The sequence below is a fragment of the Toxotes jaculatrix genome, chromosome 7 (assembly GCF_017976425.1).
Source record: "Toxotes jaculatrix isolate fToxJac2 chromosome 7, fToxJac2.pri, whole genome shotgun sequence".
Taxonomy (NCBI): Eukaryota; Metazoa; Chordata; class Actinopteri; family Toxotidae; genus Toxotes; species Toxotes jaculatrix.
The window spans coordinates 10,422,582-10,441,921 of record NC_054400.1 but is presented as its reverse complement, the minus strand read 5'-3'; the positions used below and the strand labels follow the sequence as shown (position 1 = coordinate 10,441,921).

General features: G+C 39.1%; 1 protein-coding gene across 1 annotated transcript in view; it reads left to right on the top strand.

Annotated features, from left to right (window-relative positions):
* ipo11 (importin 11) overlaps positions 1 to 19,340 on the top strand; it is a 106,651-nt gene that overhangs the window by 31,893 nt on the left and 55,418 nt on the right. The window contains exons 13-19 of the mRNA XM_041042934.1: positions 304 to 394; positions 1,537 to 1,584; positions 4,071 to 4,176; positions 12,487 to 12,613; positions 17,926 to 17,959; positions 18,190 to 18,230; positions 18,361 to 18,477. Of these exons, the coding sequence (XP_040898868.1) occupies positions 304 to 394; positions 1,537 to 1,584; positions 4,071 to 4,176; positions 12,487 to 12,613; positions 17,926 to 17,959; positions 18,190 to 18,230; positions 18,361 to 18,477 (564 nt within the window). The remainder of the gene's footprint in view (positions 1 to 303; positions 395 to 1,536; positions 1,585 to 4,070; positions 4,177 to 12,486; positions 12,614 to 17,925; positions 17,960 to 18,189; positions 18,231 to 18,360; positions 18,478 to 19,340) is intronic.

Here is a 19,340-nt window from a genome sequence, read left to right as displayed (position 1 = left end):
AGCTCATGTTTGTGTGTGTGTGTGTGTGTGTGTGTTTGTCATGCCTCTTTGTTTAAAATTTTCTTTGTGTTTGTAGAGGGTATGCACTGACGTCACTTATTTGTGTGATATTTTCCCCCCTCGCCACCACTGAGTGCCCAACAAAACCACAGGTGGCTGCTGAAGAATGGGGAGAGCTGCAATACTGGGAGAAAAAAGAATGATTGTGATGACTTCCGCTTACAATGGCAGCATGTGTGTAACGTCTATTCTGCCAATTAACTGTCTTTCTTTTTGTCTCCACTGCTCTGTTCCTTTATTTAGCCTTGTACAGAAGTATTGTTCCTGGATATCTTCCACAACTACAGCCAGACCCTGACGCCGGTGCTTCTGGAAATGGTTCAGAATCTCCAGGGTCAGTTAAATGTCAATTCTAATATTATTACATACCAAAAGCACAGTCTGCTCCCCTTTCAGCAAACCCTTTAACATTCTCTCAATGCAAGGACAACATGTACTCAGTTGCCAGTTCATTAGGTACCCCTAGCATAAACTAAAATTCTGTCCATTACAGGTCTGCAATAAATCCAATGTTCATAAAGGCTATAAAGTTCAGTTGCTGTTGGAGCTGTCTAGCTTTGGAGGCTGTTTGTGGTGCAGGTGGATTTTATTGTTGTACTGAGAGGTCTTTGTATTTTTTATCTTGAGAATTTTTAATGTTTTTTCATAATACAACTGTGTTTTGAAAGATGCTGTACAGATGAAATTGCCCTACCTTGCACATACTATGCTGTATACATTCCTTGTGAAACAAAGTGGGCAGATCAGATCTCAGACCCCATTTCCCGTCATGAAATGCAGCCTTGTTGCTTCAGAGTAAGAGATACATATTTCATATATCAGAAAGCCGCAGAGCACGTAGGTTTGCTCATGTTACGTAGCAGTCACGGTATGTGTAACATGCAATATACTGCCCTGATAGCACCTTCAGGTTCCCTTGGTGACAACCTCCACCATTACAACCAGTATCAGCTCTCTAGTCAGTCAGTTACATACATCTACTTGGAAACACGCACACAGCACACTACCACTGGTCTCCTGATGGTAGTGGCATGTAGTGTTGTTCTGGGGCTGAATTAGCTGCGCCATTGCTTAAATGTACAGATGACAGAATCTGCTTCCGGCCTGTCTCCCAAGCTGCTTTCGTTTTAAAGTGACAGAGAGGGAAATGGGTTTCGCTGGAGCAAGGAAGACACCAGATTGGGTGATTCTATGGTTGAAGGGAGGCAGCTATTGATCTGGAGACCTGAGTACACCACAAGGAGTTATAGAACAGGAGCGAACAGACCAGTAAAATGATTGAGACAAGACCGATATAGTGGAGCTCATGCCTCTTTAAGGTGCACCTGTGTGGGATGTTGTCATTAGCTCCATTAAATCCTACAGATCTTCTGTTATCATTGAAAGATGTTGTACATTATTAGATCATTTACCTTACAAATGCTGTGCCTGCCTTGTCGCTGCAATTACATCCAGTATATGTATATGTTCTTGCAGGCCCAACCAGTGTGGAAGACCCTGTCCAGCTGCTAATGAAGGATGCAGGTGAGTCAAAGGCATCATCTATGCGTGCTAGTTCAGTAATGGCTATCGTCCATCATGCCAGGTGCATTAAATGACTGATTTGGACTCAAAAGACTCTGATTATGCTGACTTTACCATCATAACTTCAACGCAAAATCTGAAGAATGTCATATTTGCTCTGTTGAAATTTTCTGACCGTTCAAACAGTTCAAACAGATGGAGAGGGTGTGCATAGTAAACTGAGATATAGATTTGAATAAAGAGAGGTATAGGATGCAAAAAATCATTTTCAGCCCAGATATAATGTTTGAATAAAATCATACAAAAATGTTAGTTGTGCCTGTAGATTCCACTTTTTGGTTGCATATTATAATTTGATCCGTTGGTATTATACTGCTTTATGTTACTTAATCTCTTATGCCCCCCCCCCCCCCCCCCCCCCTCTCTTTCTATTGCCCTTCCCTTCTCTCTTCCTCCTTTCAGTATTTACAACTTTTTGTCAGTTCGGGGCTGGCTTTTATGGTTTTATGGCATACACAACTAAATCACAGACAGTGGGGATTGCCTTCTTAGAGGGCATCTGTTAAATCTGGATGCCTGTAGAGATCTCAGCAGTCTGTTGACAGTGTTGATAAAACAGCAGACATCACTGGATGATCAAGCTGTGCTGTGGTAGCAGCAGAAATGGCAGATAATTTGCGGCTGAGCTGAAGCTGGTTGAAGAGCCAAATGGGGCATTTAATAACCGCAGGTGTTGATTTTTTTTACAAGTAAATAAATAAGCCAATAATTATAATAGTGCTAATGCAATTATAGACTAAGACCTTTTTCCCAACTCAACATTATATGCCTGAGCTTGTGTCAGTGAGCGGAAGACTGGAACACTCACATTAGTCCATCCTATGTGCTACAAAGATATTTGGTATATGTAATAGTGCTACAGAGCAACCATATTTGCAACAAAACCATGACCACCTGCTTAGGCTCTTTTTATAGCTGATAAATGCTGCTAACTGGCATTCAACCAAGTATAAACCACTGCTGTAGCAGTGTTTTTAATTTTTATTTGCTGCAGACATCCATGAGGTGTGTACAGATTTTTGTATCCCTTGTATCTGTACCACATATGACATTTCATTGCTGCACTGGCAGCAACATTAGCCTCCTATTTCAGAAGTGTTTTACATTAGAACTGAGCAAGTATATTTTAGTAAACCCTCAGCCCTCTGGGTTTAGACCTTTTTGGACCACGAAAAACATAATTGAAAACTTACAGAGACCTAATTGTGGGAAGCCAGAATAATATAGCAGTGCTACAGACGAGGAAATAATTATACTTTATACCACAAATATAGGACTACATAAACAACAATAATAATTGATGTGATAATCAAAGTACTAAAAAACAATTAAGAATATTGAGGATCTACTCTCTACAGATCTGTTAGCTGCCTTTTCAGTCTTCCCTCCAAGGCAGAAGGAAAGCAAAAGAAAAATGCACATTACTCTTTTTGTACCTGTGGACTATCCCCTTTTCCTGCCTGTCCCTCCATCTATCCATGTTTTTGTTATGAAAAATAAGAAAATATATATTTGTGAGGCATTTAGCTGCTCCATAAGTTTATGGATCACTCTGCTGAGGGACATCTATATTGTTTTAAATATTTCCTTTTTTTTCCTCTGCTTTGGCTTGTCTCTCTTTTTCCCTCTCTCTGTCATACAAACAATCACACACTTACACAGACATACTGTAGATCACAATGTACCCTTGCCCAGTGCCAGCCTTGCATAATACCAAAGAATTAGAGTAATGGAAAAAGTTTCAGTTTCTCTCTGTTAAATCTTCTCTCTTCTCCGTCTTTTCTCTTTCCTCCTCACATTTTCTTTTTGCCATTTCAAAATTCATTATTTTTAAAGTTGAAATATAAAAAGTAACAATAAACATCTCTTCCAGTTGTATGGCTTTTCTTCGTTTGTATTATCTATATTTATTGTTCTCATGCTCTCGTCTTTTTCTAATTTTATCTTTTATTTGTTTTTTTCTGTTGTTTTTTTTAGTGTCCCCTCAACATTTTTGTCACTATTACGCCAATTTCTGCCAGAAGAGCTCCTTTTAATTTTGTTCCTATTCCCGATATACTTGCCAACAAAATACTGTAGCTAAAATTGCTTTTATATTGTTTTATGTTGGCAATGATTATTTTGCCGGACAGTATTACAGCAGATTCCATTTAGCTTATTGCAAGTCTGTCACTGGTTTATTGAACCTGGAGCCTAATTTCAAAGAAGTGGCACCCTCAAGAAACAATCACATTTTAAACACTGAAGTAAAACCTGATAAATGATGCACTGCAAAAAAAAAAAAAAGAATAGAACTCTTACATAACATCTTGCAGTAACAAAATGCACTAATTACTTTTTAAAAGGAAAGGAAATTCCTCTGCAGCTAATTTTTAATATTGTGACTAAACTATATTGATTTCTGACTGTGGTTGTTTCATTTGCAGTATACAATGCAGTTGGACTGGCAGCCTATGAACTGTTTGACAACGTGGACTTTGACCAGTGGTTCAAAAACCAGCTTCTTGGAGAGCTGCAAGTCAGCCATCACAGGTACTGCGTTGGTAGTGATGCATGTCTTTTGATACTGTCACTCATTTTTCTGAGCATATTTATATCTTTTGCTTTTGTCATGATTTTTTAGATTTAATGTATAACACAAAGTGCATACAGTAAATAAGAATAACAAAACATTTACTCAAGAAACAGCTGCTCAACAGTATGGGAATGTGATCACTTGACACTTAAATCAAAATAAATAGCTTGTGAAGCTTATAATGCAGAGTCTTTGGTGACTTTGCATTATAAATGAAGCAACTTGGGAGTTCTGTTCATATTGGTGTTTGTTTGACTGAGTGTGAACTCACTTTCAGAGAGTACTGGCATCTGACATTGCATAGTTAACATTCCTTTCAGTGTAACTCAAGCTAATTGACTATTAACCTCTGTCCAGCTATTGATTACAGTCAGCAGCACAGTCAATGCATGCCAAGAGACTCATAAGTAGCCAACTGGTGCTTGGAGTCAATGTCTGTCACGGTCACATTAACAACTGCTTCTTTTATTCACACAAGCACTCTACAAGCAGCAGCCAAGCTTGCCACATCATCATCACTCAGATTAATAAAACAAAACAACAAAAAAAAAAAACAATAGTACAAACTGAGAAGGAACCTGATCATGGGTCGACAGACAGACAGACAGACAGACAGCTGCGCTAACAATAAACAGCAAGGTGATAGATTAATGCATTTAAAATGTGATGGCAAAGATGGAGAGTGGCCATAGGCGAGGTGGTGTGAGTGATATGAAGAACAAAGAAGTGCCCTGCGCACAGAGACCCCAAGACGATCAAAATAAAAAGCCTGCAGCACTCAAAAGGTCAGCCACTCAGGTTGGTGCTGACGTTGGAGTGCAGGCGAGCTGATGTCACTGTGGCTCTGTTCCCACACAGTGCAGGTGTGAATAGCCCCTACACTTTTACCTGGGTCCTCATTTCTTTGTTCTTTTTTTTTTTGTTTTAATATTTTTTTAACGTCAGTTTACCTCAACACTAAGGTGAACTTCATATGCTTTTTGTTATTAAAAGTTTTACTTGATTATTTTGCACGGTGAAATGGCTAGCAATGTCACCTGAGAAATAAATACAAATGAGCAAATCTCACAGGGATGCTGCCAGACACCACCTCTGTTGCTCTTTTTTGCCTCGTCTGCACACACACTAACACGAATGCATGTGCACATTTATTAACTCTGCTCTCCCAGTAACAGATGAAAACAATAGAGAGAAACTAACAGATGTTTTAAAATAAAATACACTGGATGTGTTGATGACAATGAAGGAATGTCACCCAATTCAGTTGTCTAGCTCAGGACATAATTGATATCAGCCTGTGGCTACATAGTGAATAGTTGTTTTGCAGGATACTCTCATTGTTAGTTTTAGTCTCCTCAGTGATATTGTTAATAATGAAAAGATAACTCTGTCCTTATCCTTTAACTGCCTAATAATGTGTTTTTAAAACAGCATGAGGATAATACTTTGTGCTAAGAGGATTTTTATTTTTTTTTAGTAAAGCCAGTGAGAGCAGATAAACTTTTCAACTCCCACTGATTTTTGTGTTCTGGGGAGCTGCATCAGGCTGCGTTGTTGTCAGATTTTAGATGTTCCCGCACTCTTTTTTGGGGAGGCTGTAGATCTAGCATGGATATTAAAGCAGGGACATGTTTGATGAACTCCCTCACTGAAAGGAGTTTCTTTTCCTATAGAAGCCAGAGGCTTGTGTTGTGTGTGTGTGTGCATGTGAATATGTACTTGCGTGCCTGCACCTCTGCCTAAGTGAATGTATCTTCATGCTGTCAGTATGTCATCATGTTTTACATCCTGTCACAATTCAGTATCTCCTTCTAAACTCCCAGTGGAATATATTAGTTACAAGAATATACATTCTTCCTTGGGCATATAGGGGGAAAAAACACAGGTCAAGTTTATGAAGCTGTCACATAGAGAATTCTTACATGGTTGCTCGCTGTCTGGGATAGGAACACAATAAGAGGGCAGTGTAGCAGATTATTGCCAGGGCTTTTAGTGTCAGTTGTTTCACAGTTAAATCACTATATGTAAAATGCACCATCTCCAAGTAGCCAAATTTACCAGTGACCCCTCGCTCCCAGCCCACAGCTTCTTCCACCTTTCCCCCTCTTTTACCTCTTAAATATTATTTATAAAGCAGCGTCTTTTTTTCACATGGTCAGACCACTTGAACACCCCATTGTTCTTCCTCATGTTGCAGTCCATACACAGCAGTTTTATTTCATATGCTACGGAACTGAATTACACATTGTAAATACAGTATATATACTCAGCAACCAGAAAATTACAAATCCCTGTTCCATACTGTGGCCCATGTTGGAAAGAACTGTCACACTTTGTGGCAGTGACTCAACATGGGGACCTGTAGTACCTTGATATCAGAGTTAACCATGCACACACCAGTTCTTTGCACAACTGCCTAAGGTTTATTGGTGGATGTTCCTTTTTACTGATGTTGCTTTCAAGTTCACCCCAAAGGTGTTCATTTGGATCGGTACTGGGGAATTATGAGGACCTGGTCATTAAGTGTTATATTGTAGACTTGTGATTCCTTGTAGTGGTCTTTGCCACCTGACTTATTTCTATTTAGTTCAAGTATTCTTTTTGCTCTGGTACATTCAGAGAAGCCCCACAACTGTTGCTCAGGTACGATTTATATTTTTCTAGTCATTGAGTGTACAAACACAAGCAAACAAAAGAAAAGATGACATGTCTTGCTTGATGATTGTTAGTTTTGGTTTCCTCACATAGTCCACCCTGGCTGCTAGGTTGCAATTTATAAGGTTTATGTAAATGCGTTTATGCTATGTATTTATTCTCTTTGTGTTTGCTGAATTCTCGTTTTTTTTCGATTTCGTCCCATGTTGGGAGAGTTGAATTGAATTCATGGATTGTTTGTCCAGTCTGTTTACTTTATATTAACAATTTTGTGTTTTGTCTTGGGAACTGTAGACGTTTTGTTGAAGTAATTGCATTGCTGTTCTCCAAACAGGTTAGCACTTACTGTGTTCACACACACACACACACACACACACACATTTTTCAGACTCCAGAGGTTTTAACCGTTAGTATATGTTTTCATTCAACCCCTGTCCGCTCCACTTTAAAGGTATACAGTGAGGTCCAAAAGTCTTAGACCACTAGTCAAGATATTTCTATTGTGATTTTGTTTCAAATGTAATGCTGTTTTTTTCATTGCAAATGATAATTTCAGCTTTACATGAATTTCAGAATATCTTAGTATTTGGAGTCTTGTGTTCTTTATCAGTGATGAAGTTGCTTTTCAGTCCCTCAGGGAACAAAGCATGTTGGACTGATGATCTGATGATTTGGCCATTTTGGCCTGATTATGCTTTGGATACAGCTGATCTGGTTTAGCAATGATCTGCTTGAAACTTGAGGTGTAGCCTTATTTATAGCAGGTGAACACTGGCTGCAAGTTGAGTTACTTGAACAAGCCACTGATGAATAGACAAATCCAGCAATCAGACTGATTGATGACTTAGAAATAGTGCAGAATCTTAAATGTTTCCTCTTCTACTATCTCTCTCTATTTTACACATTACCTTTTGTGTGAATTATTTGAATTCTCAAACTTTCTGATTATTTCTAGGCTAGCATGAAAATATTGTAGATTTTCAGTGTGGTCTTTGCCTTTGGGATCCCACTGTACATTTCGTCTAGGTCTAAAGTTACTTCCAATGTACCCTGATCTGATTTAATTTTGTAGCCCTGTGAAAATAGTATGCCTGAAATATTTTCTAAGCTTGGCAGTATCTCAGGAGAATCAGAAGGACAATACCTATAGTGGCATCTGCCAGAAGCCACATCCAAAGCAGATTTTCTGGTCGACACACTTGCCTGATGCACATTTGTCGGTGTTACCAGAGCATTCCCAGATCATGCTGTACTGCTGCCTGTTTTCCTTGGCCCTCTGGGTATTGGCTGTTGGAGAATTTAATACAGCTTGCTCATTTGGACCTTGATCCATATCACAAAGAACAGTAAAATACTAAAGATTAACAATAAAAATGCAAAGCAAGAGAGATACAATTTATTAAAAAAAAAACAACAAAAAAACGATGAGCTAAAAGTAAAGTCTGTTTCTATGGAGAAACCAGTGTCATCAGAGCAGCTAAATCAATGTTGTCCTTGACAGACTCTGGGGTTTGGGCTAGAAGTCTGCACCCACCTGCTCCCACACCTGCAAGATTTTCTGCTTGCCTCCCAGCTCAGTTTGTCTGTGTCAGTTACCATGCTATTTCCTTAGGGTAGGGTATCATTTAGGTTTTATTGATTCTGATCTTACTCCTCGATTTTGTTTCTGGGGACATTTTGTCATGATGTTTGGTGATGCAGGTGCTCACTTATTTTCACATGGAGCCAGACGATGCCTTAATGATAATTAAAACAATTCAGTAATGTAGTTCCAGGGTTGCAGAGATATTACTACTACTATACTATAGAGCTTGCAAATGTGCATCACAATGTCCATGCTTTCCTGCAGCTCTCGGGAGAAAATGAAAGAAAGCAGATCCGTCTGTCATGGATTTTATTGGACCCGTAGGCCATCCTTCCCCACGCAAACCTCTTTTTCAGAAAACCTGTGAGACATTGGAGATAGACTAATGTGCTTATTTACCAGATGTGGAGCAAAGTGTTTAAAGTGTGCTTGAAAACTGCACAAATATATTTACAAACGTGTTTTATATTTGCTCGAATCTTGACGTCCAAATCATCCAACAGTAGTAGGAGGAAAGGACTTTAAAAATAGCTAACTGTGGTGAAACTGGTCGCTTGTGGATCTGAGGCGTAGCTGCAGAGGAGAGGAGAGAGGGAACGTGACCAAAAACTGCACAGATAATAAAGCGATAAGGAGAAGTCAGAGGTAGGAGTGTGAGAGAGAAAAAGAAACGGCGTTGGACGGCTAAGTAGTAATTGCCTTTGAGTATGTGTATTTGCGTATGTGACACAGCGAAGGGGAGAGAGCGGTTTCCATGGGTGAAAGCGCTGTGTTACTCATGAACTATTTTTCATGATGTTAAAAAGTGAGATCAAAAATATTTAAATGTGCCAAATAAGTCACCGAACAAGTAAAACTTAATTTCAGGGCAAATGACATTTTGTTGGAAAGTGGCCACAGTGTAAGTGAGATAATGAGTTTATTTGTTCCATTAGTGTAATGAATGTCATGGAGGCAAATCACAGATTTAAGTTTGAAACCTGTGTTAGTCTGTCTATATCACACAAAAATGGATCAGTAAGAGTCTAAATACGAATAATCATATCTGTCAGCAGAACTATTGTGTGTGACTTACACCTGTGTCTGAGCCTCAGGCCACTGGTAAGCCTTCTTAAAACGAAGAAAGCTGCTTGTCACTTTTTGGCATGATGACTACACAAACACATACCATATGCACAGTCATACTTGCACATTTGTCAGCACACACACATAGATTTTGACTTGCTGTCAGTCTTTTTCTCCTTTCTTTCAGCCAGAACAGGTGTCATACCTGTGATGAGTCATCATGTCTGAGAACACAGAGATGACAGCATGTCATCTTTGAGCACTTGCATGTACATGCACGCACACACGCACACACACACACACACACACACACTCTCACGCATACGCGCAATGAACATGTGACTTGTACTTGGACACAGCCACACACTTCCTTAATACCACTCACACTGACATCTCAGAATAGCCAGAAGGAGCTTTTTGTGTCACCCAGGCACATACAGTTAAAGATACAGAGTGTGTTCCATAATTCTACTGTCAGGCTCTGGCAACACTTTGGCATTTTGACATTGCCTTTTGTGGCTTGACCTTTTGTGTGGAGTTTTGTTTGAAAAGTCAGTCCCTCTCCTGGGCTACCAGTAGATGGTGTAAAATTATGTCAGTTGGTTCTCTTTTACTTAATTCTCCCTTATTTCTTGTATTTGCCACTATGGAGGGATTTTTGTTGTCTTTATGCTCCAAACATAATTGAGTTTGCCATGTTCACTCAGGTAGGTTTTGGGGTTATGGTTCATGACCTAATGCTTTGTTGCCTGAACGTAAATATTACCAGTGTGAGGTCTGCATTTTTGGAGGTTCCCTCTTGATACGAGTTTTAGAGCAACTCTGCTGACTTCTGCTTCTCTTCTGTCTGTTCCCATTGTGACTCACACTGTCTTTCACCTGGTGCTGACACCATTAAGCAAATAGACTTTGAGTCCCAGTGAGTATACTGACATTTGCTTGTCCATCTGCCTTTCCATTCTTTTCTTCCACTTTGCCAGCAGCACTAATAATAAACACTAGCAGCTGTAGTCTCCGCAGCTGAAGCAGCAGACATGCAATACACTCTTATATTGTATGCAGAGTTGAGAGACAGAACACTAATCTTTTAGTCACTTCAACAGATGCCATGAATAAATAATAATCAGCATATGGATTATGATGTTGTCAGAAATGATGCAGACGATTGTGGGGATTTGTTTTGTGTACTCTCAAGTCTGAACTTGCATAAGCACTTAAACATATTTGCCAAAGGTTATCTTATGCACCGTGTTGAAAAAGAACCTGTGACTTTTCTTTTTAATTTGTCGTCTTAAACAATACATCATAATGCGTCTCTGTCCAAGATTTACCTTGTATGAGTGTTAGTGTGACAACAGGAAAATCATCTGTAATTTGATTATTTACTCTTGGTGCCACAGACTTGCTATCAGAGTATTTTGGTGCCAAGCTGTTGTTTGGAACCTGGCTATAGAGAGAGCTCTGGGAATGTGCCCATGGCCGTTGTCCACTGGCACTGCTTTATCTGCTCTTATTGTGGTGAAACCATCCCATATGCTACTGCCTCCACAAAAAGCACATACAAAATCAGATTGGTCTGGTTGCCTTTGTTTGCTTTTTAAAAGTAATTGGTTGCTAGTTTATTCTCCTTGCATGCTCCACTGCTTCTGAGCAGTTTAGCCCAGGAGTGTCTAAGTGCCATCTTGTGCTTTTAAGATGATGAGAAATCAAGTCCAAGTGGCATTTAGCTTAATGTTGTTAGTGATGGTAACTTTCAGGCTGCGTTTTAGTCTTCAGAATGCTTTTGGCAAATATTTATTTGAAATATATTTGGAAGTCCATTAAACCAATTTTCACTTGACAAAAATAAAAATGTGCTTATTCATACAAGGAGCTCTCTTTTCTTCTATGCCCATGCACATACACACACACACACACACACACATACTCATGCACACAGTATTGTTTGCCAACTCCAAGGCCTGAGTCATGCTGTTGTTTAGTATCTTCTGGCTAGTGGCCCAGACTTTGGTCTCTGGCTCCCTGTGGATATTTGACAAGAAGCCAACAAGAGTGTCATCCCCCTATCCTTTATCCTCTCATCTCTCCATTCCTTCATCCCCCCATCCGCTCATTTCTGTCAAGGCGATCCTCAGACACAATTTCTGCCTCAGATACAATCAAGGGCAGACGCAAAGGGACACTTCTTGCCTGCCCGACAACTGTTGAAAAACCATCAGCTCCCAACATTCAGTGCCTCACATTTGGGACGTGCAACGTAGGGCATTTTAATTCATATCACGCACTACTTAGCCCCAGAGACTTTTTGATCATTCTTGTTTTCTAACCAGGCTTAGTCTTTAGACATTGGTGTCAGTGTCCCTAAGGCTTTCTGTCCTTTGCTTACTGGTACTCATTTGAACAAATACAAACACAATATACTCGGGATTACAAACCCTTTCTTCATCTAGTTGTTTTTTTTTCTCAATTTGTCCCTTGGGCCATGGTTTTGAGCCAGTTTTAAGTGTAAAGGATCACTTCATTGTGGTCTCCAGTATCCTGTCTAGTAGTGCCACTGTCTCTACTTCCCTCTTTTCTGGTGACATACACCTGCACACTGAAATGTGCTCAACCAGAGCGTGGGCTAAATTAGACATAGCCTTGGAGTGGGATATGCATGACGGACAGTGATGTGGTTCTTGCCCTCAGAGGACAAATAATACAGCAGTCTTCGCCATACATAAACCACTGATAAAAGACATTTCAGGACGAGCCATAAGCAACGACAGCACCTATTTCGTCATTTGAATAGCTGTCCCAGTTCTTTCTAATGGATCCATAAGTACTGTACTTCCATTGTGGAGATAAGATTAGATCCAGCTGGCTCATTTTTCCAAATTATGATATAGTTGAAGAGTGTAGAAATGCAGAGAAGTCTCCCTGCAACCAGAACTTAATGTCTCTCCTCTCACCTCTTCTCCAGGTACAAGTTGATTCGCCGACGAGTCATCTGGCTAATAGGACAGTGGATCTCTGTCAAGTTCAAATCTGACCTCCGGCCTTTACTGTATGAGGTCATCCTGAGCCTCATGCAGGATCCCGACTTGGTGGTAAGGCAACTACAGACATAGTCTTATTTTTTATTTTTCCTTTGTTGGTAAAGCACCAGCTTCCTCACAAAGTGCTGGATTAGCAATGACTGAAATGGGCTGTTAGTAAAAGTGCACAATCAGCTACACAAACACAGTTCTCAGCTTAACGGCATGGAACCGCAGCTATTATGTTGCCAACTTTCTGCAAACAAACCCAAACTTAGTTACGGACCAACTAAATTCTATCTTTATCTTTTAATCACACCATTAGCAGTCCACCCTTATTAATAACAGGGTTCAGTCTGACTAATTACTACTTGCTTTCTCATACTTTGTTTGAGGTGTGTTTATTAGAATTCATCTTGGTTGCAGTAATGGAATTAAGATTATAATATATAAAGTTTAATTATACACATAAATTAATATCCACACCAACACAATGTTCTGATAAATACTAACGTGACAGGAAGAAGCAGAATCTCAGTAACATTTATACAGCGCTATGAAATTAATTTTGCCACCAGTTATGACATGTATGATGTATCATCCATTTTGGGTGTTTTTAAATTAAATGAAGGGTACTGAAGCACACATGATCACACTAAGGATGTAAAACACTATAGACAGGTCTGTAGCATCCTACTTTTGTGCTCACAGCCAGCAATACATTGCCATGGGACCTGATGCCACCTGTTACTATGGATACCAATTAACCGAGGCAGGTCACATCTCTCCTGATTTCATTATTTGGGCTGTATTGTAAAAATGATTAGCAAGCAGCTGCAAACTGGAATTAAACTTGTGTATGTGTTCATATATACATTCAGCCATTTATCTTCCCATGCATTCCACATTTAATTGCTCATCATCAAGTTATTCTGTCCTGAGCATACATGTCACATAGGACATGACTTACTAGGACATGATTTACTCTTTATTTTGTCGTGTGATTATTGGAGGCATTTAAATGTAGCCAGTAGTATTCATTGTCAGGTTTTCCATCTCATTTATTTTATTCCCAAGCGAAGCCAAATGTATATGGAGGTTATTCAAAGAAATGCATTTTTTGTGGATTTTACATAGTTTTAATATAGAAATTTTGATTCAGGGCACACAGTATATTATCTAAAACTACACACTGGAAATTGCTTGAAGGTTTGGGAGGGAACCGATTGCTCTTGCAGTCTCTTACTTCGAACAAGCTTGCTGTTACATTACTGACCAGCTCACCAATCATGGTGTGGTTCCTGATCAATAATTTCTGGGACAATTAGAGCCTCTTGGTCAGAGTTAAACATTGATCATAAACTTTTAATGGACTAATGGAGAAAATTGCCCTTTATCAATCAGTCCAATTGGTTATCAATATTTATTGCTATTCTGCGGTCCTTGTTCAGATGGAGAGTGAATCACTCACGATAACAGTTACATCTCTGATACTTCAGTTTCTGTACTTCATTGAAAGGAGTAATCGACAAGGGAGGCTTATTGATTTGCTCCTATGACCATGCTTCATCTTTTGCTTCAGGCTTTTCTTTTTTTTATCTTATGAGGCATTTTTTAAATGAGAGAAACTGGAGTAGGCTGGCTGAAATAATGGTATCTCCATTAATGTAGCCCTGTTGGAAAAACTATAGAGTGAGTTGGCCAACTGTCAAATTCATAATACAAGGGGGCAGCATTTTACCAGAAAGTTGGGGTGTCCACTCCTGTCCTAAGAAATAAGGCAATGCACTTTCTGGTTCCTCCTCTCTGCTCCCTCAGCATAGGGCAGTTGTTGACTTGTTGCCAAACCTGCATGGATTGAGGAATACAGTTTTCCACACAGGTTTACCTTGCAATCTGATTATGTAACTGGTAGTTTGTTTTCTTCAGTAATTGTTAGACTGATGACTAATAACCCAATCTGCCTGGTCAGACACAGGCAAGATATAGTGGTGGCAGGAGTAGAGGACGAGCCAGGAGAGGTCGAGGAATGCAAAGGAGAGCAACTACATCAGGTTTATATCCTGCTCATAGTTATTAGTTCATCCTCTCATGTTGGACTGAGGACAGACTGGACAATACAGTGACTCGAAATCACCTCTTGAGGTACAAATAGCTATAATGTTTTCTATAACCTGCTGTTAAGCCAGCTTTGACGACATCAAGCTGCAACATTTTAGTCAACAGTTTGTCCCATTTCTGCTCACTTTTCCTCGACTCCAGGAAAGGCTCTGATGCATTTTAAATATGGATTTGTGCCTCATAATCATAATCCTATCACGTTTTTGGTTACTGGACAGAAAATGCACTATCCTGACTGACATCGGTTTTGAACCACAAATTATAAATGGAAAGGAAGATTACGTCCTGACAGCAAGGAGAGAGCTTAGCAAACACAAAAATGGAGTGAATTATAATGGACTTTTCTCAAGATCAGAATTTGTCTCACATACCCAATTTATGTCAGGTAGCTTTTTCCCAAAACCTAAATATTTGACTTCAGTGTCTTATTAAGAGTGTAAAATGATTAATTTTGTAGTTAAATCATCTGAGGCAGACAAATAAACCCAAAACACTTATCATTAATTATTTCTTCCTCTTCACAAAATAGCTTATGAGATGGCTCTCTATTTCCAGTGATTTTAGTGATAAACCAGCTGTAGCAATAATTTGCGCAAATTACTTTTGTTTATCTGCTCCAATTCTAATTTCAGGATAATACCTGTTTATTGCCTTTTTTTTTTCTTGTGTGGTTGAGGCCACAGTGAAACTTTGACCGACTCTTGGGCTGCTTTAGACGATACCATACATACTAAATTTATCTAAAGTCCACGTAGTAACTACCAGTAGTTTACACCAGTGGAGCACTGGATGAATTATTTTCCTGAATAAAGAGTGTGTGCACTTAATGTTCATACAGTTGGGCTGGACATAGCTTTGTACATCAGTTTGTAATTTTCTGAACTATCACTTTCTTGGGATCAGGTGTTGCTTTTCACTGAGCTGTTGCCAAGCTGAAGCTTTTCTTTGGCTTGTAGAGATTTGGCTAGTTCAGTGTAATCTTCACTGATTAAACTTTCAGTCACTTTTAAATTTAGTTCGAACCCGCTGTTTGCTTTTTTTTTTAGGATCCCTCAAAGACAGTTAAGGATGAAAAATAATGTGAAATAAATGTTTTGATTGAGTCATTGTCAGGCTGTGTGTGTGTGTGTGTGTGTGCGTGTGCGTGTGCGTGTGCGTGTGCGTGTTTATGAGACCCATCTGAACATTTCATCACGCAATCTATTATCTTCTACATTTTGTTGTAGAACTGAAATGCTGTTTCTTTCATTAGTGTTTGAATTGCCAACAAGGCCATTGCTGATGACTGCCGATGGGCCTCGTTCATCAACATACTCTTTTTGTGGCTTGTTAATTTATGCAGCATTTTATGATCTTGCAGACACAGGACAGAAGTTTGTACACCTCTAAATCCAGCTATGATTAACTTTAAGTATTTTATACCTTGAAAGTACATTCTACTGTCATTATAATATGAACATAGGATGTCATTCACCATGACATAAAAGAATCTTTCATATCTGTCTGAATGAACTGGCATGTTTCTCCCATGCTGCTCTTCTGATAGATAGGGGTGAAACTTTGTCTCTGCATTTTTGAGACCACATTAACGGTTAAGTGTTCAATATAAAAGAGTTACACAAATTTAAACATCATTATGTACGGATTATGCAAATAATTTCATCCATGTAAATGTGTCAGATCTGTTTTTAATGACTCGATTTCATGCTGCACTCCATGAAAAAGTAGCTGTATTTTTATGTTTGGTCTCCAGATTTCGTAATTGAGTCACTACAAGGGCAAGTTGATGCCGTTGTTGTAAGTGTTTAATATTGATGACATGCACTCCTTTGACAAAACCGTGTTAAATGAAGGTTATTGCAGTATTATTGCTTGTTTTAGACAGATAGTATCACGGCAGCTTCTAGAATCTGTTTGAATTTCTGTTTTGTTTTGAATGCTTCGTAAACACAAACACATTTACTCATAAAAGTAGTCATGTAGTTTAAAGCTGAAAGCTGTAATTTTGCTGCTGATCTTTTGCAGTGGTGACAATACAGACACAAACAAGTAACTTCCTGAAAGCTGACTTACCTTTTGAAATGAACTGACTGGCATTAAAAGCGAAAAAGCATAGAGCATGAGAAGAGAAACTCCGACCACTTCAGTGGAGATGGTTTGTGTGTTATAAGAGACTCAAGCACACATATGAATATATAAATTGTTTATCAACTGAAAAATAAAATATTTAACAAAGACATTTTCTTCCTTCAAATGTATGCTGTCACCCAAAATAATATAATAATCATCTAGGGTTTGCCCTATTTAATAGATGTGAAAATATGCACATTGAGAAAACAAGGATTCATGATTTATTTATTTTTTTGTGGTATTCTATATGATATACATATGTAATCAGGACAGTAGGAAACACAGTTTTTCTACAGTTAGTCATCCAAATTACCATATGACAGAATACCTCAAAGAAGGCTCCTGGACTTGAATCCTGTTTCAAGCTTAAACAAAAATTTAAACTTTGAAAGACCAAGAAATGGGTCATAGCACCTAAAGACTAATAATATTGTATGTAACAATAGTAGCATTTGGAATTAAAGGATAGGTGAAATACACTGGAATGTACTTGGACTAAGGCTTGCAAAGACCTCTTACAGATAGTGCCGATGACTTTTGTCTGCAGCACTGCTCACAGACAGACTCACACACACACGCACACCCTCACTTATCCACCCAGAGAGAGTTGTGCCTTTTGTACTTTAAATGTGTTGTGAAATTGTTGAGAACAAGGTGCGACTGTAATTGAGTTCTCAGTCCCTCACCTCCCCCTTCACTCGTTTTCCTTCTTTAATCTCCCCTCCTCCATCTGATCACTTTCTCCCCGGTGGACGTTTCCACCTCCATCACTCTCCTACTGCCAGATTACACCTCAAGAGTCTATAAGAGTGAATGGGCCACTTCCTTTTATAACAATAGACAGCCTGTATTTAGCTAACTTGCTGCAGGAACACACTCTCCCAGAGTGTTACATTATGAAAAGCTTTTGTTATAGTGAGATTTTGTTATTGTGGTCTTTCAGAGGCTGCCATTAAAGGAAAATATAATCATGTTTTTTTTGTTTGCTTATATTGCTGTGTGTGTGTGTGTGTGTGTGCGCAGTCTTCTTCTGTTCATTCATTCAATAAGGGAGTAAAAGTGTGATGCCTAGTTTCTAAAATGCTTTTCAAAATAATGTGTCATATGTTTATCCTTTTTTTTTTTCCTCATAGGTGCGGATTGAGACAGCCACAACCCTGAAGCTCAATATCCTTCCCAAACGTGTAATATTTTTCAGATGGGGAATCATTTTTCTAACAAATGAGTTGATCATGCTTATTATGTTTGTTATTTAAGCTTCAATGCATCTAACAACACACAAGCTTTATCGGTCCTTAGTTATGCCAAAGCAAATGAACAGTGTTTTAATGGATATGTTAGGATCTGCTAACATACCCACCCTAAGCTATTTGATTTCATCCTTAACTCATGGCCACCTGTCGATGACTTTGAGTTTCGGACAGAACAGTTCCTCCCAGTGAGTACATATCTCACTTCTGTTGAAATGAAGCTTTGAATGATGCTTTGAAGGTGAAATCAAAGTTCCCCAATAATCCATTTCCCTTTTTTTTTTTTAAACATGTAAACTTTGCTGTCTCTCTTCGTAGTACCTCGAGTCTATCTTTGGACTGCTCTTCCAGTTGTTGCAGCAGGTGACAGAGTGTGACACCAAAATGCAGGTGCTCCATGTCATCTCCTGTGTCATCGAGAGAGTAAACATCCAGGTGAGATTTCAAAGCAGTGTTTGAAATGTAGATCGCGTATTATGCATATTTTCCTTACTCATTTCTTTACCATTACCAGTTACAGTATGTAAAGTGAACTTGAGCTAAACTCTAAAAGTCTTTGAAGGAGCCCTTGTGTTAGACAGCTGAGGAGATATATTCTGCTGCTGCTTTTTGAAGAATAGCGCCACACAAATTGTAGTCATTGACTCAGACTCTGCAGGGGACATGTGAAGCTGTTAAAAAACATTATAACTCAGATACAAAACATCTATCACCCTGTACTAGCCTCAGACCACCATGGTAAAATAACCATCTGTCCTCAGCGATAGCTAGACATTAATGATTTTTCACATCCTGAGACACTGGTATTTGTGAAGTCCAATTCTTGACTCTTTGTAAATCATAAGCCTCAGGCAGCCCTTGTTCTGATGTCTGCTTTCATTTACCATGATGATACAGTCTCCCCTCTGCCACTGCAGTGCTTTTGTGGCCATACGGATTTTATTTTTTTCTCAGGATCCAATAAGTCGTTCTAATCCACTTAACTCCCAACCCTTAAAAAATTGACCTTCCTCTTGACCCCCTCAGGCTCTTTTCAGATCCATTCTAAGCACCTTCCCTTAAACGATCCCTTGACTTAAATCGGTCACAGAAATGGCTTTCATCCTTGCGAGCTGTCAGTCTGGTTAAGTCGTCCCCAGTCATTGGCCCTGGCTCAACTTCTAGCGTCAGTGGAAGTCCCATTAATATTCTAACCCTTCTCACAAGGGATTTTGAACCCACAAAGAGTGGCAGCAGCTGAGAAAACTAGGCAATGAAACCATGAGTGCAACTTGAGTTGAAATGAACATGATGACAGA